The sequence below is a fragment of the Neolamprologus multifasciatus genome, chromosome 7 (assembly GCF_963576455.1).
Source record: "Neolamprologus multifasciatus chromosome 7, fNeoMul1.2, whole genome shotgun sequence".
NCBI lineage: Eukaryota > Metazoa > Chordata > Actinopteri > Cichliformes > Cichlidae > Neolamprologus > Neolamprologus multifasciatus.
In genome coordinates, this window is record NC_140445.1 from 49,723,102 (window position 1) to 49,749,687 (window position 26,586).

Consider the following 26,586-nt stretch of genomic DNA (forward strand, 5'->3'; position numbering starts at 1 on the left):
ATCTCTGAAACCGACTGGCCCTCACTTCCTACGAGACAGAGAAGCTCTTCTACCCCTGTATACGAGAGGAAACAGGACTGGACAACTGTGAATAGGAAGGTTAACAACAAACCTCCAAAACAACTGAATGTGAAACTGCAGAACAGATTTGCTCCACTATCAAAGGACCCTGGATCTATATCGGACAACCATCCATCTAAAAGTAGCGAAGTAAGGTCTGAAAATCTATTGAAAAGTAAAAGGCCACAGGGAAAGCTAAAGGCTAGGCCTGAAACTCTGATTGTGGGTGACTCTGCCGTAAAGGATGTACAAAGGATGTGCGGTAAGAACACTAAAGTCCTCTGCTTTCCTAAGGATATGGTCAACAACCTGAAGGAGAGAATTCTTCAAGTTGCAGATGAATATCCAACTGTGACAAACATTGTTCTGCATACAGGGTCAAACGATGTGTCCAAACAACAGTCGGAGGTTCTGAAGCGGGACTTTACTGGATTATTAAATACTGTAAACTCTCTGAATGCAGCTGTATTCATCAGTGGACCTGTACCGCCCGTCAGAAGAGGAGACGAGAGATTCAGCAGGTTGTTTGCACTGAATAAATGGCTCATATCAGCATGTACTGACCACTCAGTGCATTTTATCAACAACTTTAATATTTTTTGGGAACGCAGGCATCTGTTTAAAGCAAATGGATTTAATTTTAACAAGTCGGGGGTGAAACTGTTCACCTCCAACTTGTTTTATTCCATACGTCATCCATCTGTGCTTGGTGCCAAGGCTGAGATAAACGAGGAGTTATCTCATAAAGAGGAACAAACAGTACTCCAAGAACAGACAAAACCCAGCAGAAACCTTGAGGAGGAGCTCCATCTGCCCCCACCCGGGAAGAGCCTCAGAAAGGAGAGACATCAGAGGCAAGAAGAGGGGTCCCTATTTGCCTCCAACTCTCTCAACAACACCAACGACCAGGACCAGGGACCACGATCTTCCCCAGTCCCCCAAACCCCTGACAGGCCATCACCCTCCCCCCCCTCCCTTTCTCCCTCCTCCCCACACCTGAAATTCACTGAGGAGATGATGGAGCGGGTCAATGCTGGGCTCAGATCTACCCCCCGGCCCAATCCCTTTTTGTCCCCCATAAACCCCCCACCAGAGCAGCCAAAGGTTCGCCATCGAGCCCCACCCTCAACAGAGCAATCGAAGTCACATTGCCCAGCCTCGCCCCCCTTAGTTCCTCCTTACCACCTTCATGCCCTGTCTCCGCAGTCTGATGTGTGATGTGTGGAGGGTCCGGGCTGCGAGGATTATGGCAGTGGTGACTTTTCCCAGGAGAAGCTGGGACCCTGTTTACTAGAAGGTTTTAAAATTTCCGTACTTTTAGGTGACAGAAGGAGACATGTGGCCTGGTCAAAACACAGAGAGCTGCACTCTAAAAGATCTTTAAATATAGTAAACATACCTTGTGTGCCACAGACTGCTCCCAAACACGAGGGGACAAGTAATGCCTCTAAAACACTTAAGCTGGCTTTATTAAATGTTAGATCTTTAGCTGGGAAAACATTTTTAATTAATGATTTAATCACTGAGCACAGCCTTGATTTTATGTTTTTAACTGAAACTTGGTTGGACCAAAGTAACAGTGGAGCTGTTCTCATCGAGACGACCCCTCCTAACTACAGTTTTATCAGTGAGGCCAGGGTGAGCAGGAGAGGAGGAGGGGTTGCTGTCTTATTTAATGAATCATTTCAATGTAAGCAGCTGTCTCCTGGAAGTTTTCAGTCTTTTGAATATGTGGCTTTAGAGCTGAAGGCCCCATCCAAAGTTGTGTTTCTTAATGTTTACAGGCCTCCCAAATACTGCACAGACTTTTTTAATGATCTCAGTGAACTGCTGTCTGTGATCTGTGTTGATTTCGACTGTGTAATTATTGTTGGGGATTTTAACATCCATGTGGACAACCCTCAGGACAAAGGGACTAAAGACCTGAGTAACACTCTGGGCAACTTTGGGCTGACTCAGCATGTAACAGAGCCCACACATAATAGAGGACACACTCTTGACCTACTGATCTCCAAGGGCCTGAGCATTTCAAAGGTTACTGTGTCTGATGTGGGCCTGTCTGATCATTACTGTGTTTTCTTTGAAAGTAAAATCTCAGCCCACACAAATATATCAACAGCAGTGATCACAAAACGGTGTATAACTGAACACAGTAGTGAGATATTTAACCAGGTCTTCCCATTAACACCTGACCTGTCCAGAGGTTCAGTCAATGAGCTCGTCAATAGCTTCAATGCTAAAATGTTAAATGTAATGGATACAATTGCTCCCATTAAGGTGAAGGTTATCTCTGGAAGGAAAAAGTCTCCATGGAGAAACTCCACACTAGTGAAAAATGAAAAAAGAGAGTGTAGGAAAGCTGAGCGCAGATGGAGAAAAATAAACCTCCAGGTTCATTACGACATCTATAAAGAGAAACTTCACAATTATAATTTACAACTGAGGAGTGCAAGGAGGTCCTACTTCTCTGACATCATCACCAAAAACAGTCATAATGCTCGGGTCTTATTTTCTACAGTTGACAGGCTAACAAACCCTCCTGTGTCAGTGGCAGCTGAACTTCATTCGACCATGGCCTGCAATGACTTTGCCAAATTCTTCACAGAAAAAATCCAAAAGATTAGACAAGCAATTGGTACATCAACAGCAGATCCAGAATATGTACTGTGTCCACCAAAAAACTGTTTAAACACCATGAAACAGTTTCACCCGATTAACAGCAAAGACCTGGAGGACATCTTAAGTCAACTGAACTCCTCCTCTTGCTGTTTAGATGTCCTGCCAACAAGTTTTTTCAAAAAGGTCTCAAAGACTTTAGAGTCAGACCTGTTACAGATCGTCAATTTTTCTTTATTATCAGGTGTGTTTCCAGAATCACTAAAAACTGCTGTAATAAAACCTATACTAAAAAAGGACAATCTTGACAAGACACAAATGAACAACTACAGGCCGATCTCAAATCTTCCATTTTTAAGTAAGATCATTGAAAAAGCAGTTTCTCAACAGCTCAATTACTTCTTAAAACAGAATAACTGCTATGATGCCTTCCAGTCAGGTTTTAGACAGAACCACAGCACTGAAACCGCTCTGACCAAAGTGTTTAATGACATATGTCTGAATACAGACAGTGGAAAAATGTCAGTCTTAGTTTTACTGGATCTCAGTGCAGCATTTGATACAGTTGACCACAACATATTACTCAAACGACTGGAGAACTGGACAGGTCTTTCAGGAACTGTACTAAACTGGTTCAAAACATACTTAGAAAACAGGAAATACTTTGTATCAATAGGTAACTTCACATCTGAGCAGACAAGTATCACATGTGGAGTTCCCCAAGGTTCCATCCTGGGACCCCTTCTGTTTAACATTTACATGCTCCCACTGGCACAGATTATAAATAACAACAAAATAAACTACCATAGCTATGCAGATGACACACAAATATATATCACAATGTCACCAGGAGACCGAGGCCCTGTACAGGCTCTTGGTAAATGCATTGAGGAAATTAATGACTGGTTGTGCCACAATTTTCTCCAGCTAAACAAAAACAAAACTGAGGTAATAGTCTTTGGCGCCAAAGAAAAACGATTACAGGTCACCAGAGAACTTCAGTCTATACACCTAAAAACCACAAACCAGGCGAGAAATTTGGGTGTAGTGATGGATGCAGACCTAAACTTAGAAAAACACATCAAGACAATAACAAAATCAGCTTACTATCACCTCAAGAATATATCAAGGATAAAAGATCTGATGTCCCAACAGGACCTGGAAAAACTAGTCCATGCATTCATCTTTAGTAGGCTTGATTACTGTAACAGCATCTTTACAGGTCTACCTAAAAAATCAGTCAGACAACTACAGCTCATTCAGAACTCTGCTGCTCGAGTCCTCACTAAGACCAAAAAAGTGGACCACATCAGTCCAGCTCTGAGGTCTTTACACTGGCTGCCTGTCCGTCAGAGGATAGACTTTAAAGTTCTGATGCTGGTCTATAAAGCTCTGAATGGTTTAGGACCAAAATACATCAGTGACCTCCTGACCCAGTATGAACCTTCCAGATCCCTCAGGTCATCTGGATCCGGTCTTTTATCAGTTCCCAGAGTCAGAACCAGACACGGAGAAGCCGCATTCAGCTTTTATGCTCCTTATATCTGGAACAAACTCCCAGAAAGCCTCCGATCAGCTGAAACACTCAGTTTATTTAAATCCAGGTTGAAGACTCACCTGTTCTCAGCTGCATTTGAATAAAGCACCAAATCCACACTTAGGCTTAAATTTCAAAACTCACATTTTAACTACTGATTTTATCTACTGTTCTGATTTTATCTGTTTTGATTTTATATACTGTTTTGTTTGTTTGTTTGTTTGTTTGTTTGTTAATTAGTTAGTTTGTTTGCCTGTTTTAATCAATTTTAAATCATGATTTTTATTGTTTTTGTTTCTAATGTCTCTGTAAAGCACTTTGAATCACCTTGTTGTTGAATTGTGCTATACAAATAAACTTGCCTTGCCTTGCCTTGCCTTTTTCTTATGTAAACAATTTGGATTTATCACGATTTAACAGATATGAGATTTTATTGGCCATACAGTGGCTTCAATTAGATTTTTAGGTTTCTGGGTTCACTGTTAGTTTGTAAAACACAAACACGCATTACAAAATGTTTGCGATCATTCCAACAAAGAAGAAAATCTTTTTAACTTTAGGTAGCAGACGCGTTTGTCTGTACTCATCCTCCAGCATGACTGCACCAATGAATGTATAGCGTGGAAACAAATGGAGAAGGGATTGTAACCATGTGTTGTAGCGCCTGAGAAGATGAGACTATATCATCTTACATTCTGCGTACATAAAACTGGATTTATTAGATCCATGTGGCACAGCATGACATGCAGTAAACTTTGCTGAAGTCTCAGAGTGTAAGACACTGTGACTGTTCAGAGCAGAAGACCCCTAAAAAGGAAATCAGGCAGATTAAAGTCTTAAATCCATTTTCTAATAATTTCTAGGAGATTGAAAATATGCAAACAAAGGTGTGGACAAAAAGTTAAAAACCTCACCTCTTTCTCATTGCACATCCCCTCCTTTCCTCTCCTTCGATCCTAGTCACTCCAATCAGAGATGTAAGCTGAGCCATTGAGTATTCAACATGATGTAGTGTTGCTCCAGAGCCTTATTTTAAAGCAATCTCAAGCCCAACTACACCTGTGTTTTGTGAAGTCAGAGGTAACACTGTTTGCATTTTTTTTAAATATTCATGGCTGTTTTAATTAAAGTTACAACATGCAATGTGGCAAGATATCACACCCTCTGTCTCACACACATACAAATACTGAAAAAAAAAAACCCAAACCCTGAATCACACGCCTCACAATCATCTTAAAAACCGAAACAATACAAATCACTGCTTGTTTGAAGAATCACCCACCACGGTTTGTGTATTCTGGCTGTGTGCCACGCCTCTTTTATATGCTGATGCACAGGATACACGATCATAGCTCCTCTGCAAGCCCGCCTTCTCCTCTCTGATCCATTTTCTTTCAACATGGGATACTGAGATTGATTTCCGGGTCCCAGGTAGGAGGACGTGGAAAAGAGGAGATGAGGAACCCTACACATAAGAAAAACAGAGGAAACAAAGGAACAAAACCCACAAGCAGAGTGAAAACAAAAAAATGTCCGGACAGCTTGAGATTGTGAAGTCGATCGGACAAAGAGCAAAAGGGCAGTGGAGGACTTTATAGACTATGTCAACTGGCAGACTGGCTACAGGTGAGGCAAGAAATGGCTGTGGAAACTAAACATACAGGAAGTGACTTGAACATGAAACAAACACACTACTTATGTAGTTACAGTTTACAGACAGATTACCCAGTTTATAAAATATGATGCGTCATTAGTCGATTCAGCTAGCCATGTGTACATAAAACACTTAAAACGAATTTTCCTTCCACGGGTTGCAGCAGTAAAACATTTTAATGTGAACGCATCGGTCATATTATTGCAGTCACACATTAACAATGAAATAAACACTGATAGATTGACTGATTATGAATGCTGGTGTATATTTGATGCCCTGCATATAAAAGATAAACGTGCCCTTTTAGAACCACCGGCAGGCTTGTGTTAAGATTAGGTATAAAAATGATCTGCTTTGAATAATATCTTTTTCCATTAAAAAAAATCCAATGCCTTTTTACTACTCCTAGTTCTGTGAAAAATTAACAAGTGGACACAAAATGCGTCCTACCACACTCAAAGACCTTGTTCTCAGTGTCTGTGCCACGCAAGCTTGGCTTTAAGTTTAAGCTGCTCGTGATTCACTTCCAAACTAGCTGTGACGGTACACACCTTACACTCAGGTTGGGGGAACTTTATGCTTTTGGCTGATGAATTGGAATTAGTGCCACGCCGTGAACGTACATTATTCTGCACAGTGAAGCTCAAACAATTAAGAGAACAAACACTGATCAAAACTAATTTGTTCTGAGGAAAGTCAGAGATTTTGTCCCCCACAGATATTGTACACTGGATAAGTAAATTTGTGTGATTTATAGATCTAACAGCGTTCTATCAGTGATTGGATTTTATACAAAGCCCCGTGTGGTGGATACACTTTCACGTCTGCATATTTGGATGCAGAGCGACGACTGCCGCAATTGTAGCACACGGATTCCTCTCTCCTCCCGACTTTGTCCTGTGCCTTTGGAGATGGTAGTAATACTTGTATCGCAGAAGAGCACTTAAAGCTCCTAATATAATTATCTATCCCTTCACAGCCACAGACAAATGAGTTCAGCCCGGAGATGGCTTTATTTCCCTGTGGAACAGTCTCTCTCCACGAACTGATTCTACCTCGCAGCTGCTTACATTAACAAACACGCAACGTAATGGGGGCCCATTTATATTCCAACACACACTCTGCTCACTTGAGCCTTTTTTTTTTTGTTTCTGCATCGCTCTGGCTCAAAAAACTTTTTTAACTCAGGTTATCATGACTCCAAACTCATCCCTGAGTTGAATGATAGGGCAGTGGACAGTGTGCAGTGGACAGTTCACAGCGGCTGCTCGTTGGTTGGCAAGGGCACCATCTGGCCTGCTTTGGTCCAGTGGCTTCTAGCTGGTGGTGGCATGAAGCCAGTGGGCACCTGAGTAGTGGTGGCACAGCAGGGCAGACTGGTCCTCCAGCTGGCTCCTAAATGTCCAATTTTCCATGGCAGTGCTGAACCCTCTGCAACAGATGCCTGTACCCACGGGGAGTCCACTTCACTGCCTGTCCTATATTCACTGTTAATGACCACACATATCATTGTGATTGTAGCTGGTGAAGCAAGGCAACAGTAAAAAGTCAGTTTTACTTTAAGTGTGGAGTTTAAATCGAGAGAAACAAAAACGCATTAGTAATACATTTGGGCTGACAGGTCGTTTTCAGTGATCTTCTAGCCTTCAAATTGCTCTAATTGGTCCGCAAAATCCACTGCACGCTGAAGAATGAGAAGGGTCTTTATCTGACAAAAAGATACCAGGAGCATGCAATAATACAATCACCTGAAAATCATCTTTTTTGGACTTGGCAATCTCATCCATGTACTATGTGTAGGGAATTACATGGACATGTGCAGTTTATAGCATTTGCGTGTATTTGTACCTCTTATCACTGCAAGGTAAACTCTGTTCATTCTGCTTCTTTGTCACAGCTTGTGCGGGATTGACTTAATGCATAAGCATGTAGAGCATGAGCCAAAGCAAGAATGGAAGCCACTTTGAGTTGTCTGTGTTACAGCAAACATCCACACAAGTGCTCACTGTGCCCACAGCGCCTATAGCTTTTGGTTCCAGCTTCAACTGTGGGTACAGCCAAAGGTGCTACAATCAGGATATTTAGTACTGATTATTTCATATGAACTTGTTTTTATCGACGAAGAACCTCCTCAGGAGGTAAACAAAACTGTATTATACAGTTTAGTATACAGACCCCCATTTTGGTTTCAGAACTGTCTTAATTCTTTGTGGCATTGACTCAAGTTGCTGGAAACCAGGAGGTGTCCTATCCTGCTGGAAGCAGCAGTCGGAAAGCAGGGAACGCTGTGGTCACAAAGGGATGGGCATGGTCGGCAACAATGCTCAGGTAAGCTGTGGTGTTTACGCAATTCTGAATTGGGACTAAGAGGCACAAAGTGAGCCAAGAAAATATTCCACACACCACCGATAGCAAATTTGGTGGATACACGCGTTCATGATTGTTACACCAAATTCTGACCCTGCCATCTTAATGTCACAGCAGCAATCAAGTCTCAACATTTCTCCAGGCTTTTATTGTCCAATTTCAGTGAGCCCGTGCAAACTGAAGCCTCAGTACCAGTAGTGGTACCCGGTGTGGTCTTCTGTTAGTGCAGGCCATCTGCTTCAATGTTTTGATGCTTTTTCCTCAGCTGCAAAGAGTGTTTTTTGTTTCTTTAATTACCGTTGCCTTCCCATCAGTTCCATGCATTCCGGACACTCCTCTCTGACTGTTGGTGTCTGCATAATTTTGTGCTGAACATTTGGGGGATCAAGATCTCTGTCTAAATAAATAAATAAATCTGGGTAAATTCCTAGATGATTAAACATAAACATGCAACTATTTTGCTGGTAATACCTGAAATGAGTAAAGAAAATTAACAGCCTATTTATGCAAGATAATTCATAATTTTATTGGGGAGTTATATTGGTTGGGTCTCATTATTGGGGTGTAATTTCGAAATTACACCCTTGTCTGTTGGTCAGTTGCTATGACTTACTAGCATTTTCTGGCATTTCAGTCACCTGAAAATATCAGCTGATTTAAGTCTCAGTGTGCTTAGGTCGGGAGATGGAGCTCAACGATGCATGTCAACGTTAACATATTATATAAAACTATTTAAAACAGTGCAGTGTGTGAGTTTTGCAGCAAGGCTTACAATGTCAAGATCAACTTTTTCACTGTTCACAAAGAAATACGCTGCACAGTGACAGATATCTTTCTATTAGATATTTTTCTGTTTGATATTTTCAGTTTTGTGGGTCCAATGTTGGTAAAAAAAAAAAAAAAAAAAGGGACATTTTTCCCCAACACTGGATTTTATCGTCATTTACCTGCTGCACCACTGAAGGACATTGCAACTGAATTTTTTTTCTTAATATTCACCAAGCAGCTCTTCATTTTATATAACTTACGAACAATTTGAATAAAATTTGATCCTCTTCCTCGGCACAGGAAGAGTAAGGCAGACATCATTATCACAAATCCACCCCTGGGGTTTCAGCCCTCTGAGTGACTTGTTGGAGGTTCTGAGAGATTTATCCGAGCCACATGTTCCTCTGTTAGGTATCAGAAACCCGCAGAAGGAATTGCTGATGAATTCTCTTTCCCTTGTGGCCACTGGGGACAGAAACCATCTCAGACTTGGTGAAAAGACTGAAGGGAAACCTTGTAGCTGGCTGGGACTGACAGTACTGATAAATTTCACAAGGTCTCTAAGAGTCACGGAGCTGCCAGCACAGAGTGATGGGCCATGCCAGGACATGATACACTGATCTAATTGGAGGATAGCTCAAAGACAGTAGAGAAGATTCCAGTTGATCTGTAGCTATGGCTCATTCCCTCTAGAGAATTTTTCTGGCTTATATTTAGCTCTAGGTCCAACAATAGTGCTTCATATCCTCCCTCAAAAAGCAGTTCTTATGTCTTTTTGGATTTGTAGACATGCTATTGGAACAAATAGTAAATAATGGGGAACATTTCAAAGGTGCCTGAAGTCAGTTTGAAAGAAAGCTTCTCTGTCATGAAAAAAAGAAGCAAGCTAAAAATTTGATTACCAGACAGAAAGGAATTGATCATGAACGTTTCCAACACGAATGCATCCACGGCACTGAGGGAGAAGTCGATACACTTTTAAGACAACGTGGGTATCAGGCTCCAACACCCCATAAACATTTTTTTTGAAATGCCCGTTTTGATGTGCTCTCTCACTTTCTGCATGGTCCTCAAAAAAAAAAAAATCAATATCTAATTTCTCAGCCCAGTGGCAGACTTGGAAGAGGCCTCAGTAAAAACAGCTAATACACTCTGGCAATGAGATTTATTTCACAGACAAACAACAAGCATCAGTGAGACCTCAGGTATTCACAAATTTGCTTGGTTTTCACACCGCAGGTGTTTTAATATTTACTACTGAAGCAATCTAGCTGAGGCTCTTATTAAAGCTAATTTTGCAGTGAATGGCACAGCGGGATTCAAGTGTTGTGGGTGCAATTACACATCCCGGGATACACGGTTACTGACAATGGAGTGCTGGATTGGATGGCACCTGTGATAGCATAGTCTCACATCAGTTTGTTTAACTGCTTCTGTCACATTACAGATCTTTCATAACTCACTCCTCTGTTGTGTTAAACCGGTGGTTGGATTCCAGGCCCGTGAAGCAGCTTTCTACAGCTGATGGATAAAACAGTCACTGTTTAACATGATTTGACCTAAAACGATCAACCACTTTTTATCACCAGCAACCCCTGCAGTCCCTTTTATCTATTAACAACCACATGCTTTAAGAATGGGTTAGATTTAGGCTTACATGCAACCCTTTTTAATAGAATCTTTGCATATATGTCAAAACAGAAGAGCTTACAAGAAAAAAAACCCTGCAAGGCGAAGATGCGTGTATGGGACTTGATCTGAAGGGTAACATCTGGTAGTCTCAAAAAGAGAGTGAAATCCTATATTATAAGCAAGAATATGTACATATAATACATGGATGTCGACACAGAATAGCTCCCAGCTCATTTGAGTCGCCAAACTGGACCACATGACCGTGTTTGTGGTGTTGGAGCATTTTTAATAGAACAAACAATTTAAATTAGATTGTTTTGTAGTTAAATTTGCAATCAGCACATCCAAGAGTCTTAGAAGAATTGTTGAATATTTCCTAGTGAAAGTGAATATCTGTTACATCACATATCTGTCATAACACACTCCTCTGTGTGGTATTTTCTCATTAACCGCTGGTTGGATTTCAGCCCTTTCTCATAATCGGCATCTCTTATTTAGACACAGCTGCACTTTGAGATAAAGGGTAAAAGTTGAAGAGCTCACAATAACTATATCCTGGTGTTTATGTCTACCATGCATGTCATATAAATTTAGCAAATTCGCACAGTAACATTTACAGATTAACACTAAACGCACAGTGGGCGACTGGCTCTCGTTCACTCTATAAATGTGATCCCTAACATTTATAGGATTCTTTCAGTGTCTTTAGAAAATTTCGCAACATTCCTTTCAAAATTTCCACTTGAATCCAGCGTGGCTGTGATCATCCGGCACTGCCATCCAGAGCCAAGCGGCGTGCATGGCAAAACAGCAAAGATGAAAAGCCGTACTGTGCCATAATTCTCTGTAACAAAGCACCTTTTTTTCTTCTTCTTTAATATATTATCAATCATCTCAAGGCCCTTCAGATTTTTCTCTCAACCTCATTGGAGGAGTCCCAACACCACACTGGGAACCAATTCTGTCTGCAGTGAGTTCAGTTTTCATCCCTCAGACATTTTCGATCCAATCTATAACTCATTTACACGTAGACATGTTCTATAAACAAATCCCGCCGGGGAACAAAACAAGTAACAAATTCAAATTGTTTCCCACTGGCATAAATCAAACAACGGACAGGCTCAGAGGAGAACTCATGCTAATCTGAGCTGGGTGCTATGTGTATGCAGGCTACGTATTCGAGTGTCCTTGTGAAGAGATAGTATCATTATTTCTCCTGTTGCCCACATTAATTGGGTCAGCAGATGCAAGAAGCTTGACCTGCACTGTTGCTTGGCAACTATACTTCCCAAGCATATAGAAAAACTGAAAAGCAGAACTTATTTCACCCTTGTGAGTTACTTATCGAGATCAGCAACCTTGTTCAAAAAGAATTAAGGAGTTGGAAAGTGGTCAAGCGATACACAATGTAAAAAATGTATTAATTTATTGGTAGCACAAGGTTCAACAGTAGTACAGTACACTGCGGAAACACTCAACAATCTCCTCTGCTTCAAAAAACAGAGAGGAACTTGTAGGAATTGTCAGTTATGCAGCACAACACAATGAAAACAGTCCGAACAAGACAAAGGCCTCACTTTTAACCCAAACAATTACAGCTGCATTCCAAACATATTAAAGCCCCTTCATGTCCAAAGAGGTTCTGCCCTTTGGTAAAACACTAATATCTAATGTCTTCACAGAGCTTTAATGTATAAAAGGATAATTACTAAACCAAGAGCTGCAAACCAATTATGCTGAATAAATTGACCTCTTCACAGAATGGCCTTTGTTGAAAAGAAGTGTAGCAGCAAACACCTACACACTTCACAAGTGTCTGCACGCACACACACACACACACACACACACACACACACACACACACACACACACACACACACGGACTGTTAAGTATAAAACATCATGTACAGACACAAGTGGACATCTCTCTCGCTCTGCTTCCAGTTCACACACACAAAAACACAAATGCAGGAAACTCCACTGTATAATGTTCAACCAGAATAGGACCTCAACCTTAAATAAAAGACATTTTAATTGTTTTTGTCATTTCAAAAATTAAAGATAAAAAAAATTAAACGATAATCCATTAATGTGAATGTAATTATATTAATTTGTACTGTAGATAATAGTTTACAAAATGTAAGAAATCTGATCATATTCTGTTACATAATGACTGCTGTACCTTTCATTGGCAAACAAAGCAGACTATTTGAGAAATATCATATAGACATATGTCATAGTTTCTTATTTCTGCAGCCACAGTGTAATATTGTGCATTATACATCAATGCAGAGTACAACAAGAGCACATGCTATCTTGCGTTGTCTCAGTGCGTACATGTCTTTGTCTCAAATCATCACATTTTCTTGCAATTATGTTCAAAATACTGCATGATTGAGCATCTTTGGTCAAAAGCATGAGCAAGTTCATTATATAATTAACAGCAAACTTAATTTAGATGGTTATTTTATTGTATAAAAAAACAAAAAAGAACATGTTTTTGGACCAAACACCCCCCAAACTTAGACGTACAAACACTTTTACACATTAAAGCCAGTTTAAGCTTAAATGCTGCAGCTTTTAGTTATGTTTGAAATGAGGGTATCTTTTACAGTAGGATAATGCACCTTTTCTTTCATGCAATAAAACAGGAAACAAAATCTGCTTTTACAACCATTAGCTTTACATAAAGAAGCCCTGAGCTTTGGAGAAGTCACCGCTGCACTTCAATGGTTTACATTTATGTTTATGCCAAGGGCAAAAACCACCTTTTCTCCCTCTGTTGGTATTCAGTAAAGGTGCAGCAGCCGCATAAGCAATCATGAGGTGGCTTGCTGCTTAGCTATTTGATCTCTGCTGATTGCATTTATTATCTTTGCAACTAAAATCAAGTGAGGGTAAATGAGGAGGTCGTTACCGTACACCGATGGTCATAAACACAATTAAAACGTAGTAAGAGTGACATCGCATGAGAATAAATTAAAATGATAAAGTTTTAGGATCAAATGAGGTAACATGATGTCGGTATGATAAGAGCATACAGTATGTCAGACATAAGTAAAGCAGATCCGGATGGTCACACAGGCTGTTTAGAATATGCTTTGCGCATCTGAATATATGAAATATCAAGGCACTGCTGTAGTTATAACACTGTTTTGAAACAATAAAACTCCACTAACCGAAGGTCACATCTGTAGAAATCGTTCTCTGTTACAGGCACCCGTTAGTGTACCTTGACAAAATTGAATTAGGAAAATGTAAAATCCAAGGTAGCACCTGGTCAGTTGAGGTTTTGCAATGGATCTGCTATGTATCAGAATTGGTGCCATTTAAAGACTTTTAAAATGCTTTTGGTACAAAAATATATTAATATGACTGGAACAGCCATCAAGGTTAGGCTAGGTAAATAACACTCTGTCCTTCACTTGAAGAACTGTGTTAAAGATCCTCCTCTGACATCTCCTGCTGTCCTGAATAAACATGCTCGAGTTGTTTACCATTGATCATGTTGGTTCCAACCTGTCTGCAGGTACAAAGTTTCAGAGGTTCGTCAAGTCACGGGGAGAATTTGTGAACATCGAAAGAGACTGCCGGTTCATCCTGCTCCGTGCTGTCGATCACAATGCTCGGATGTGTCTCTTGGGTTTCCATGGAAATCGTAGAGTTCGTAGAGGGTGTCGCTCCAAAGTGCGGCCCATCCACCGACAGAAGCATCGGCGTTCCTGATCGTTTGAGGCCATCGGTCATAGTGACATGTGTCTCCTCTGGTGTCGCACCCATCTCCTTGCTGTACTCGGATGGCGACTTCCTCTTTATCCTCTCGTAAGTCTTGTCTGGATTTTCTGTGAAGGTCTCACTGTCCTGAAATCGACCAAACAGCCAGATAAAAAACCCAAAGAGTACGAACGCCACTAGGCTCGGAATAAAGGCCAGGCATTTCACATCCAAGCTGGCTCCAATGTAGCGGCTGTGGAGGAACATGTCCCGCTCCACGTAGGTTAAGTTGGTCCTAGGGTCAACGTTGGTGGAGCGCCACTCGTAGGTGAGTGTGCTGTGATTGAAGTCCTTGAGGGTTTCTGGCTCCTCCACTGTGAAGATCTTCTCACCAGGCCCAACATACTGCCCATATTCATAGGGCTTATAGAAGATCTGGTTCTTCCACATGTTAAGGTCCAAAATCAGCACGAGGAAGATGATACCATAGTTGAACCACTTACCTGCAATGAGAATTGCAACTTGGATTAGACCAGGCTTATATTTGAAAACTAAGTAGCATGCACACACTGTAAAGATGATTTAAAGCATATCCTCAACGATGTACCACACAAGCCTCCTCCGAACATGGCTAAGAGGGCAGAGTCTCATAGATGGATATGCTGTCACATTCATTTATCAGAAATTCCTCTCATTTTGCATGCAGATAGAGGTGGCAGCTCCTCCACAGTATCTCCTAACAAGATCACTATATTACCATGAGACAGCCCACACCACCATTGCCCAGGTTGTCTGATAGCAGGCAGATGTCGCCCCTGGTATATGTGACACTACTCCCTACCTTTCCCCGAGATATGACGCTAATAAGCTTTCAGTTAAACCAATCACGCCGCACTGGAGCCATTTCCATAATGCTTAATGGATATGCAATGCATTAAGGTTAACAACCTTCTGCGAACCACTGAGCCTTTGAACAGTTTAACATTTAGCTCAGGAACACTGGTTCGCCTCCCCTTGATAGTCATGACAGGCCGTGTTCATGTGGCAGAACCAAATAGAGAAACCAGTAGGACAGTTTTAAATGGGAAATACACTCATTTGCAGAGAACATTAAAGAGGCCGAGATGCGAGAGATGATGAGGGAAGCATCTCGCACATCAGGGAGGAACACGAGGAACAGGAAACACAATCGAAGCGGCGTTGGCACCTGCTTTCCACAGAAACTACACATGTATTATAAATGGTTGCTTGTGGTTTAACCAACAAACACTTCCCCAAAGAAAGAAAGGAGTGGAAAAGTAGAGCAGCCACAGCACTTTTTTTTTTTAAGTATTCACAATTCAAAAATAGGGCAAAGTTATGTCTCCCTCATGGACATTTTCATTTCTTTCTGCTGCCTAATCCATTTCCAACAGCTGTAAAAAAAAAAAAAAATAGGAAAAAAAACAAAAAAAACAGAGGTTCTCATTAAAAAAACAATGAAATAACCCCGTTCTTTGTCCGGAGGACCTGTATCTGAGTGTACCTGTGATATGAATGTGGTACTCCTCTTTAAAGATGCGCTTGCAGACAGGAAGCTTAACCTTCACATGTGTTGTAGACATTCCTGGTAGATTCATATCCAGGTCACCCATGAAGTGAGGGAACTCCCAGTCCTAAAACACGCACAAATACAACAGGTTTTGAAAATTTAGCTCGCAATTGTGATGCTGCCACCCATCTGAATACACCAACGTGACTAATGTCAGCTCTGCATCGTAGTTTATTGGATGCTGAACACTTCACTGAAGGCTTCAATATTAGCTAATATTAAAACTCAGTGGAGTCTCTTCATAAACTGACTGGAGGTTAAACGTGGTGCCAGCCTGTGGAGACGGCAGGCGAGTCTGTGTGTTTACACGCATGTGGTGTGTACTCATGTGCCTGTGCACATGGGATTTCAACAGATTAAAAAAAATAAAAATCAGCTGCCTGATGTTGAGCAGGCAGCTCAACATCAGCATCTTCTTCTGCCCCCATGGTGTCACTTTTCTTTTTTGCAAATATGTAGTTTTATTGGGTGGCTAGTAGGTTTTTAATGAAACTATTCACTATTCATACACAAAACATGATTCATTTATTAGGTGAAAACATTTTTTTTTTATTATAGTCTTATTTTTTTTGAAAATGGAAAATTGTCAGTTCTACAGAGTCCTACAGCTTTGCATTTTTAAACCAGTGAAGTACTGAAGAATTTCTTTAGATTCGTTTTTTTTTAATTATTATTCAAAATTTAACTGAATTCTAATTAATAAACAATATACACTCATCAGCCACTTTATTAGGTGCACACTGCTCGAGCTGGGTTAGACCTCTTTTGCCTTTAGAACTTCATTAGTTCTTCATGGCATAGATTTAACAAGGTGCTGGAAAGACTCCTCTGAGATTTTGGTCCGTATTTACATGACAACTTGAGCAGCTGTCAAATCTGTTACACCTGCGGATTTGAAAACCGCACATCGGTGATGCAAATCTCCCATTCCTATCCCAAAGGTATTCAGTTGGATTGAGATACGGCGATTGTGGAGGCCATTTAAGTGCACTGAACTCACCGTCATGTTTAAGGCTACGTTCACACTGCAGGTCTTAATGCTCAATTCCGATTTTTGGATCAAATCCGATTTTTTTGTCTAGTTGTTCACACTACAGATAAAATGTGTCAGCAAACGGGCTCTAGTGTGAACCCTCAAAGTCACACACAACGTGCTCTGTTTAGACCCAGACCAAACAGTATTGTTTGACTGATGGCCCTTAATATAAAGACACTTTTTGGACTTTACGTTTCCCAATTTTGCTTTAAGTTGTAAAGTTATTTTGCTATTTACATATGGCCTAATAATTATCCTTATTGCTGTTTTAGAGAGGAGCGGTGCTTCAAAGCAAAGTTGCAGATTTCTGTCAGAATCTGCAGATTATACAATACAAATAAAATCCAACGTTGTCTTCCCAACAGTTTCACTAACATCTACACCGGATGGCCAGGAAGCGTTCGCGATGTCTTCTCCAGTGCTGATAATTGGCGTCTGTCTTGTGTCAGTGACGTAAAAAACGGATTTAATGCGACATGACCGTTCAAACAGCAGTTGCTTTCTAAAACATCGGATATGTATCGGATTCAGTACCACATACGAAAGTGACCCAGATCGGATTTGAAAATATCGGATTTGTGCTGTTCACATGATCAGATATGGGTCGCATAGGATCAAAAAAGTCGGATTTGATGCGCTTTCGCCTGCAGTGTGAACGTAGCCCAAGAAACCTGTTTGAAATGATTCATGTGTTACCCTGGTGCCATCAGGGTAACACATCTGTGTACAGTGTACCCATTTGATCAGCCATCAGATGGGTACACTGTGATCATGAAGGGGTGGATATGGTCAGCAACAATACAGCTAGGCTTTGGCATATAAATGATGCTCAACTGGAACTAAGGGGCTCAGTCCACCCATCCATCCATCTTCTGCCACTTATCTAGGTTAAGGGGGCAACCTCAGACTTCCTACCTCTTCCAGCTCACCTGGGTGGACACCAGGTTGTTCCCAAGCCAGCCAAGACATAATCTCTCCAGCAAATCCAGAGACCTCCTCCCAGTTGGAGCCTGAAACACCTTTCAGGTGTCCAGGAGGCATCAGATGCCCAAACCCCCTCAGCTGGCTCCTTTCCCTCCTTGAATTATCAGGGAGTCCTAAAATTCAAGGAGGGGGTTTGTATGTTTCAGCAATCCCAGGAGCTTTTATGTCAGAGGAAATTTTTCCCTGCTAAAGTCTCCTAGATACAAGGCAAGAAGACATTTAGGATCGCCTTCTGATCAATCTATCCTAATGCTGAAGAATCAGGACCAGGCAATATTTTTCCAATTTTAGTGAGCCTGTGTGAACTGCAGCCTCAGTTTCCTATTCTTAGCTGACAGGATTGGCTCCTGATCCGGTCTTCTGCTGCTAGAGACTGTCTGCTTGAAGAACATAATGTGCATTCAAAGAGGCTCTTCTGCTCATCTTGGTCATAACTAGTGGTTATTTGAATTTCTGTTGCCTTCCTGACAGCTCAGAGCATTTGTCGCTCAGTGGATAGTTTCTGTATTTTGGATCATTCCATGTAAACCCTAGAGATGATTGTGGGAAAATCCCAGTAGAACACCAATTTGCAGGCCACCACCATCTGGCACAAACAGCCACACAACATTCAAAGTATTTTAAAATCGCCTTTCTTCCCCATTTTGATTCTGGCTTTAAACTTCATCTTGACCATGTCTACATACCTGAACGCAGTAGGCTTCTGCCAACCATTGAACAAGTGTCCCAAATAAAGTGGGCAGTGAGCAAAAATTTGCTTTTGTTATCAAAAAATTCAAGATCAAGTGATTTGTTTTAAAGTAAAATCTAACTTATCAGTGAATACAGAGCCTTAAATTGTTACTGTCTGCTGCTCTGCTGCTGGAGACGATTCCTACTGTATGTCCGTGTTACGACACCATTTTAAAATGTATTTAAATATTTCTGTAATGAGTTACTTAAGATTATGAAAAGCATCGAATTAAAATGATTATAAACACAGATGAAACTAATGAAAGTCACACAGAGAGACAGAGAGAGGAAAATGTTATGAAACAGTTTCTTTCTGCTGAGCTGACTTAATCATTTTGCAAATTAGCTTTTGTCATCACTATTAGAGGGGGAAAAAACAAGGCACACATAATTTCAGATTAGCTCCATTTCCATTTGATTCTGTTATTTGCACAGAGCTTCTTGCTCTGCGTGAAATTAACACATCTGAATTCACTACGTCCTCATGTGATCCAAGGTCTCCTGTGCCAATATCTATGAACAGAACAGCAAAACAATTTGACGAGAGCCCCTTGGATATTAATTAAGTCCTCCACTTTGCTTCCGTAGCTGCTGTATCTGTTGCCGTAGCACTTGCAGGCATGGCATTTAAACATTCCTACCACAAAATAATGAGCCTCTACAACAAATACAGGGAGAGTAAACTGGCAGGGTGCATCAACATCTTTCACATATGTAAATATGTATATACAGAAATCTGACATTTGGTTGCCAAAGAAAACCCAAAACAGCAAAAAGCCACAATTATATAAAAAATAATAATAATAAAAAAGAAGATAAAACCCTGCTCGGAGGCAAATCCAGACAGGTCATTAATTGGAGCATTAATTAGCTTGAGAACAAAATCACCCATCTTTTCTCATGGAGGCGTGAGATTAACTATGGCACAGATCCAGGATAGAGGCGAATGAAGCTGTTGGGAGGGCTGCGGCGGATGAATTTTTATTGACCGAAGGAATGTAGTGACGGCCGCCGGTGCGAGAGCCCTGTAAAGGCACAAGCTAACGTGACTCATAAATAATTGCAGTAAATGTGCTTGCTGTACACCGCGCAGAAAATGAGCGGAGGCCTGTCGTAAACAAATCACTGCGAGCCGGGAATGATAAACAGCCAAGTTACAGTGAGTGAGCGTGAGCGAGAGAGTCGAGGGTCCCGAAACGGAGATGTCAAACACATTGTCCGGGAGTCGGTCAAGCAAGGCGAAAAAGCTGGCCTCAGCGAGACGCGAGGATGTTTGGGAGGAAACGCTTGCGCAGTGTAAGATCAGCTACTGCTTTAAATCTGCATAATCACAATAATTGTGAGGAAAAGACCACAGCGTGAAGTAATTACTGGCTTGAGCAGCAAAAAGCCCTTCTTAAAATAATGAACTGTTTCAATAAATAAGTCTAGAAATCACTTTTAGTATTACAGTTGTTCTAATACACAATACCAAGGGAATAATAATGGCGTCGGTGCCAGGATTCTGTGGAGTGAGGTATTTATAACACTGAAAGATGTCCTCCCATACATTTGCTGGCTCCTTATAATTACCATAATAAACAGAGTGGAAATATATGTTTAGGGGATACCAGATATTGGTATTGTAGCACGTCCTCTAATACCTGCTAACGAGCTCCAGTGAAATATGTTCATTAAACATTGGGAGGCGCTTTGCTGAATTAGGCTCAAGAAGCTCTGAGCAAACAGATGATTGGCCTGTGGTTCAGGCGCATGGTTAGCAGTGTGGGGGAAAAACACAAATCTCACAATCTTTCTCCTAAGCACACAGTATGTGTTTTTGGGGTTTTTTTTCCCAGACAAGTACATTTGCATATTCATGAGTGACTGACACAGGCTTTATTGATGTTCACTCTCCTGTGAGAGAGAGAAGACATTGGATTGGGGGCGGTGGGGGAGGTGGGGACTCCAATCTTGTGAGTCATCATTAAACAAAATAAACTCGTCTCTAGGCTCATAGGGAGGTCTGGGAAACATGATGAAGATGGTAAAAGAGATTTTTTTAAAAAGTCAATAATTTATATTTAACACCACACCACACCTCTCTGCATAAAACATGAATATACACATACAACTCGTTTGTATCTTTGTATATAAACAGATATACGTGTGTTTGTGTGTGTGTATAAGTTTGTGTCCGTGCCAGCTGAGAGGGATCAACCGCCCTCGCACTGCTTTGTGCCGCAGTGCCCCATTGATGAATAGGAAGGAAAAAGGGGGAAGCAGAGGACCTGGCAAGGTAGGTAATAGAGTAAGCCAAGAGACATCCCAGCTTGCTTCTTTTTCTTTCTTTCTTTCTTTCTCTCTCTCCCCCCCTTAAATTGGCCCCATGGGGGTGATCTACCTGCATAACAATGAGAAGGTCAAAGACCAAGATGAAGGAAGCTAGGAAGGCTCTGGAGACCTCATCACTGGGCAGGAAGCCTCGGTTCAGGTTGTCCCAGCTGATCCAGTCGGTACTGATGACCAGAACCACTACTGATGTCAGAGAGATGAGTACTGTCCTGCAGCACAGGAGAGAAGAGGAGCATGATAACAAGCATTAAACTTGAGAAAAAAAAGACCATTTAAATATTATTTCTAAATTTCAGCCTAGATAGGTGCACAGTTAGCATCACATATCTCAGAAGACAAACAACAGGTACGACAGCTACAAGAGAAGATAAATCTCGCACTGTTCGGTCTCTCTTCATGGACTCAATAATGCATTGAACCACACACTTTTACCAAGATTTGACAAATAGCGTGAGTTTCCAGGAAGATGAATGTGCATAGACAATAACTGTGTCTGTTTGTGGATGCAGAGACAATGTAATTCAAAACTCTACTGCATACATATTTCCATGCATTTACATATTTAACATGAGCCAAAATATCACTTACCTAGAGAGGGCTTTTTGGGGTTTTTTTTGCATTCTTTAACACTTGCCGCATTTCGTTCATGTCACACTGGGATTACTCTGCATTCAGTGTTCACTGGAAAATTTCTCAGCCATGTGAAGAGAGGCAATGTGACTTAGTATTATTCTCCACTGTGTATTTTGTCTCAATGTCACCCAGCGATTATTGTGCAGTTGTGTGCATTCTCACACCACACATCGGTTGGCTGCATTGCAGATAGTGACTGCCAGCTCATATCCCATTTCAGCTGTTTGAGAGATAAATTTTGAGGGGTTTTATTATTCCACAAGCGGCATTCCCTTCCCTCAGCACGGACAACTTTTGGCGCTGTCCTTTACAATTTGCAACGGCCCTTCAGCACATATTGACAAGACATATCCAGCGACGCATTTATCAATCACATTTCAAGCGCTGAATTTCAAACGATAGCTCATCAAATCTGGCATTGATTGTGACACGGAAAGCTGAGGCATCCATCAATATAATGAAGGGCTGCAGAAAAGTCGCCGAACAGTTCGTCCGCCTGCATTCTAATCGCAGGTGAATCAATTCGGCGAAAGGGAAATGTTAAAACGCTGCGGCCAAATTCGCTTTGAAGTTTGAGATGTCTCGAGCTCTCTGTGTTCCTATTAACTAAATGTCAGACCTGTTTCATTTTGTTTTCACTTTTTTACAATGACCCCAAGATGAACCACTGCAGAAGCTTTTACGTGATATATCTGACACGCTATGTCAATCTGACAGCACCAAAGGACTTTTGTGAATGAACGCCGCTGGGACCGTGCAGCGGTGGTGTAGTGCATCTAAACAGGGAGTGGTTCTACTTGTCTGTTGAGTAATGTGCATATCAGACATGGTTTGCAGCATTTGTTTAGCACTTATTTCAGGGTCACAGCTTGTGGTATGAGTAAGTAAAAGCCGGGGCTATGGTTTGCCTGGAGACCTCGCTGTGTCCATTGATTTTCAGCCTGTTCTTCTAATTAAAGGTGCTGACACTGAGTGAGGAATGATTAACATGGCTATTGACTGTGTGCAACCCTGCAACGCGCTGAACAGATCACATAACACGCACACATGCAAGTACACACTCCTATAGAGCATTACAGGAAGACATAAGCTTGAGGAAATATTGATATCTTATGTGCATGCAGGTAAAGAAAAGCACAGTCTAACAGACATTCTATTTCAGTGTAAGAAAAAGACATACCAGAACAGGACGATCCTGTTGTTGCCTTGTTTCCAGAACCTTCTGGCAGCTTTGCCCCAGTCTGGGTAGTGCTGATCCTGGAGCATCATGTCTGTCACCTGTAGAAAGTAAAATAATGTATAAAATACTTGTAACTTGGAGTTCTCTATGTGGGTTGGGGGAGAGTTGTTACCCTAACTGAGGAAGTTCAAGTGTCTTGAAATCTAGTTCACAAGTTACGGGCAGCTGATGCATGAGATTGACCTGTGGATTGGCGCATTGCCCGCAGTAATGCAGGCACTCGGCCCTCTTTTCACCGCAGCGGTGAAAACAGGGCTGAGCCAGAAGCTTTTAATTCACCAGTCCATCTACATTCCTACCCTCACACCAACTCTGGATGGTGACCGGAGGAACAAGGTCAGGGATAAAAGTGACATAAATTTCCTCTGTAAAATGGCTCAGCTCAGGTTTACAGTGAGAATATCAGAGCAGAATCACTGCTCCTTTGCATCAAAAGGAAGCAGCTGAAGTGGTGTGGGCATCTCATCAGGATCATTCATGAATGCCTCCCTTTGGAGGAGATGCCGGGAGAGAACTGTGTGTCTCATCTAGCCTTTGAGTGCCTCTGGGTCCGCTGGGATTAAAATGGCAAACACAATGATGTCAGGATTAAAATACTTAGGCTTTTGCCACTGCAACCCATCTTCTGATAAGCAGAAGAAACTGTCTGAATGGAATTAGTGAGCAAACTGTCAAAAAAGTTACTGCATCCATCCATCTTCTTCCGCTTATCTGGGTCTGCATCATGGGGGCCTCCGTCTAAGGAAAGAAGCCCACAACTCCCTCTCCACAGCCACCTATTCCAGCTCACCCAGAGGGACACTGGGGCATTCCCAAAGCCAGGTCTACTGAAGGGCAGGCCCATGTTGCTTCTTCAGACTACACCTGGCTGAGCCCTGTCGACTAAGACCGAACCACCAGGTGCTCTAACTGTGCCCCTCCCTAGGCCTGGCTCCATGGTTGGGCCCTGGTAACCCTGCCCCAGGCAGGGTAGTCATTTCCCATAGGTTCCCTACAGAGGAGTATGAATAGATACAGCAAATGAAATGATTTGGGCTAACCACCTTCTAGATGTAGCTACATATGTAATGTACTAGATAGCCATAAAAGTAATATGAATCATTTCAAAGTCAAAGGGAAACTTTGACTATGTCGTCTAAATTTTTGGGTTTTACATAAATCTCTTATATCTTATTAGTGTTTTTGAAAAATATTTCTTTCGCAATCATAGATGTGTACACGTTAATATGACTCAAAAAGTGTGCTATATAAATGCCAGACCATTTAGATAATGTTCAAGTGTTGCCATATTACGTGTGCAAACATTAAGTATTAGCATTTCTTACTTAACAGTTTTCATCTAGTGGAAATCATAATCAAACCATCTGGTTTATCAGGACATTTCAATTATACATATGCTAACTACTGTATATGCTAAACAAGTAACAATGCTGCATGCTGCTCCAGAGTTACAAACTTACAGTGAAGGACATAATACTGCCTCCTAAATATACATGTATGCGTGTACATCACTCTGTGCCCATAAATCTATCAGTTATTTGCAGACACTCCTTAACTCAACTCGTCATGTGCATAAAGGATCAATTTGTTCCTTTCCAACCTTTCCACCACCATGGGCAAGAGCAAAGAGCTGTCAAAGGACATCAGGGACGAGACTGTAGACCTGCACGAGGCTGGAATGAGCTACAAGACCATAAGCAAGAAGTTTTGTGAGAAGGTGACAATGGTTGGTTTGATTATTTAGAAATGAAAGATAGTGATTGATGGAACACCATCAATCACCCTCAGTCTGGAGTTCCATGCAAGATCTTGCATCATGGGGTGAGAATGATCCTTAAAAAGGTGGTGGATCATCTCAAAACCACACAGGAGGAGCTTGTTAATAATCTGAAGGCAGTTAGCGGTTACACAGTCACCAAGAAGACTGTTGCTAACACAACACTGTGATGGATTGACATCTTGCAGTGCCTGAAGGGTCCCCCTGTTCAAGAAGGCACATGTGCAGGCCTGTCTTAAGTTTGCAGAACATTCAAACAATGCAGAGAAGGTTTGGGAGAAAGTCCTATGGTCAGATGAAACCTAATTTGCTCTATCAACTTGACCTGCTGTATTTGGAGAAAGAGAAATGCCAAGTATGACCCAAAGATTACCATCCCCACCATCAAACACAGCGGAGGACCACTATGCTTTGGGCTGACTTCACAGCATTCAGGGGCCAATGGATGCAGCCATGTACCATAAAAACTTGGACAAGAACCTCCTTCCCTCAGCCAGAACACTGAGGATGTCAATGTGTCTTCCAGCATGACAATGACCTAAAACATACCACCTGGGCAACAAATGAGACTAAAGAAGAACCACATTAAAGTCATTGAGTGGCCTAACCATTCTCCACTCCTCAATAAAAAAATCTATGGAGGGAGATTTGAGTTGCCAAGCAGCAGCCAAGAAACCAAAAGGATTTAGAGAGTTTCTGCAAAGAGGAGTGAGTCTAAATTCCTCCTAAGATGAGTGTCAACCTTGTGACCAACTACAGAAAGTATCTTACTCCTCTGCTGCCAACAAGGGTTTCTCAACTAAGTACTAAGTCATGGAAGGAATCAAACATTTATTTCACTCAGTGACGAGCAAATCAGTGTGTAACTTTTCTGTAATGGATTTTTTTCCTGGATCTTTGGTTAATATTCTCTCTCAATTAAAATGAAAGCACCATAAAAATTTAAAAGAAATAAGTCTCTAACTGTGCCAACTTACAAATTTGGCAGCTGATCAAATGCTTATTTCCCTAAACTGTATGACATGTTACTCTACAGGTATACAGTTTTGAATACTGAACAGATATAAAGTTGTGAATACTGAATGATTCATACTTAATAGCACTCCATTGTTGATTTACCACTAATGACTATGTGATTACCTTGAAACATACTCGCTTCTTTCAGTATTAATGTTGTGCTTCCAACAGCTAGTGAAATTGTTTTTACGCTGTCATCCTTAATGTCATTAAAAGTCAATTACGGGAGATCTTCTTTGCACGGCTGCAGAGTTGTGTCAGAAAGCATAGCGTCTAAAAAATTCCTCTATATTCTTTATGTGGAGCTGCTGCAGAGGCAAGGTCAATTCGTCAATAAAGCACCTCACTGCAGATAGTGTGTTGGAGAAAGAATGTGAATCAGGGAATCGATGAGATGTTTCTGGCTTTGCACCATTTCAAAAACAGACACTTCCTGTTCACTCAACCAGTAAAGCTATACTGTAAATCTGCTATGCAGAGGAGACACCGAGGTCATCTTCAAAGTGCCTCATTGAATTAATCAAATGCAAAAAAGAAAAAAAAAAACAACTTTTTTTGATTTTGGAATCAGCACTTCGTCTTGGCCTACCTCTGCCTCCCTGATTCACCTTCTCACTCGCTTCCTCTCCTGGCTCCCTTCTGACCACACTTTTACATTTCTCTTTCCCCTTCACCTCTGTTTCTTACCGACAACCTCCCTCCTCCTCTGCCTCCTTTTCTGTCTCTCCTTCCACCCGCTCTCTTTCTCTGCAGTATGTACTGTAGAATACTAATGTGACCGGTGAGAGAGCTTGTCAAGTTGTCTCAGCTGTGTGGATGCTGGTGTCAAAGCCCGCACTCCTCCCACCACAGGTAGTCCTGTCCCGCTGGAGCTCTCCTCCTCTTTTTATTTTG

The 26,586-nt window shown here is 41.5% G+C and overlaps 2 protein-coding genes across 4 annotated transcripts in view; one reads left to right on the top strand and one right to left on the bottom strand.

The window, feature by feature from the left end:
• The first annotated feature begins 8 nt into the window (after positions 1 to 8).
• LOC146515229 (uncharacterized) lies at positions 9 to 3,476 on the top strand. The gene has a single exon (XM_085164956.1). It carries the CDS (start codon positions 316 to 318, stop codon positions 1,276 to 1,278), a length of 963 nt encoding a protein of 320 aa, XP_085021082.1. The 5' UTR covers positions 9 to 315; the 3' UTR covers positions 1,279 to 3,476.
• tmem117 (transmembrane protein 117) overlaps positions 3,246 to 26,586 on the bottom strand; it is a 57,458-nt gene continuing 34,117 nt past the window's right edge. For 2 of the 3 annotated variants that reach the window (XM_085164954.1, XM_085164955.1), the window contains exons 5-8: positions 22,839 to 22,936; positions 21,075 to 21,234; positions 15,874 to 16,003; positions 3,246 to 14,851 (exon numbers count right to left, since the gene is read on the bottom strand). In XM_085164954.1, coding sequence (XP_085021080.1) covers positions 14,190 to 14,851; positions 15,874 to 16,003; positions 21,075 to 21,234; positions 22,839 to 22,936 — 1,050 coding nt within the window. In that variant the 3' untranslated portion in view covers positions 3,246 to 14,189. The remainder of the gene's footprint in view (positions 14,852 to 15,873; positions 16,004 to 21,074; positions 21,235 to 22,838; positions 22,937 to 26,586) is intronic. The other variant, XR_014874886.1, reaches the window with a different exon arrangement.

Coding starts and splice junctions, on each gene's coding strand:
- LOC146515229 (XM_085164956.1), top strand. CDS start 316: ATGTGCGGTAAGAACACTAAAGTCCTCTGCTTTCCTAAGGATATGGTC.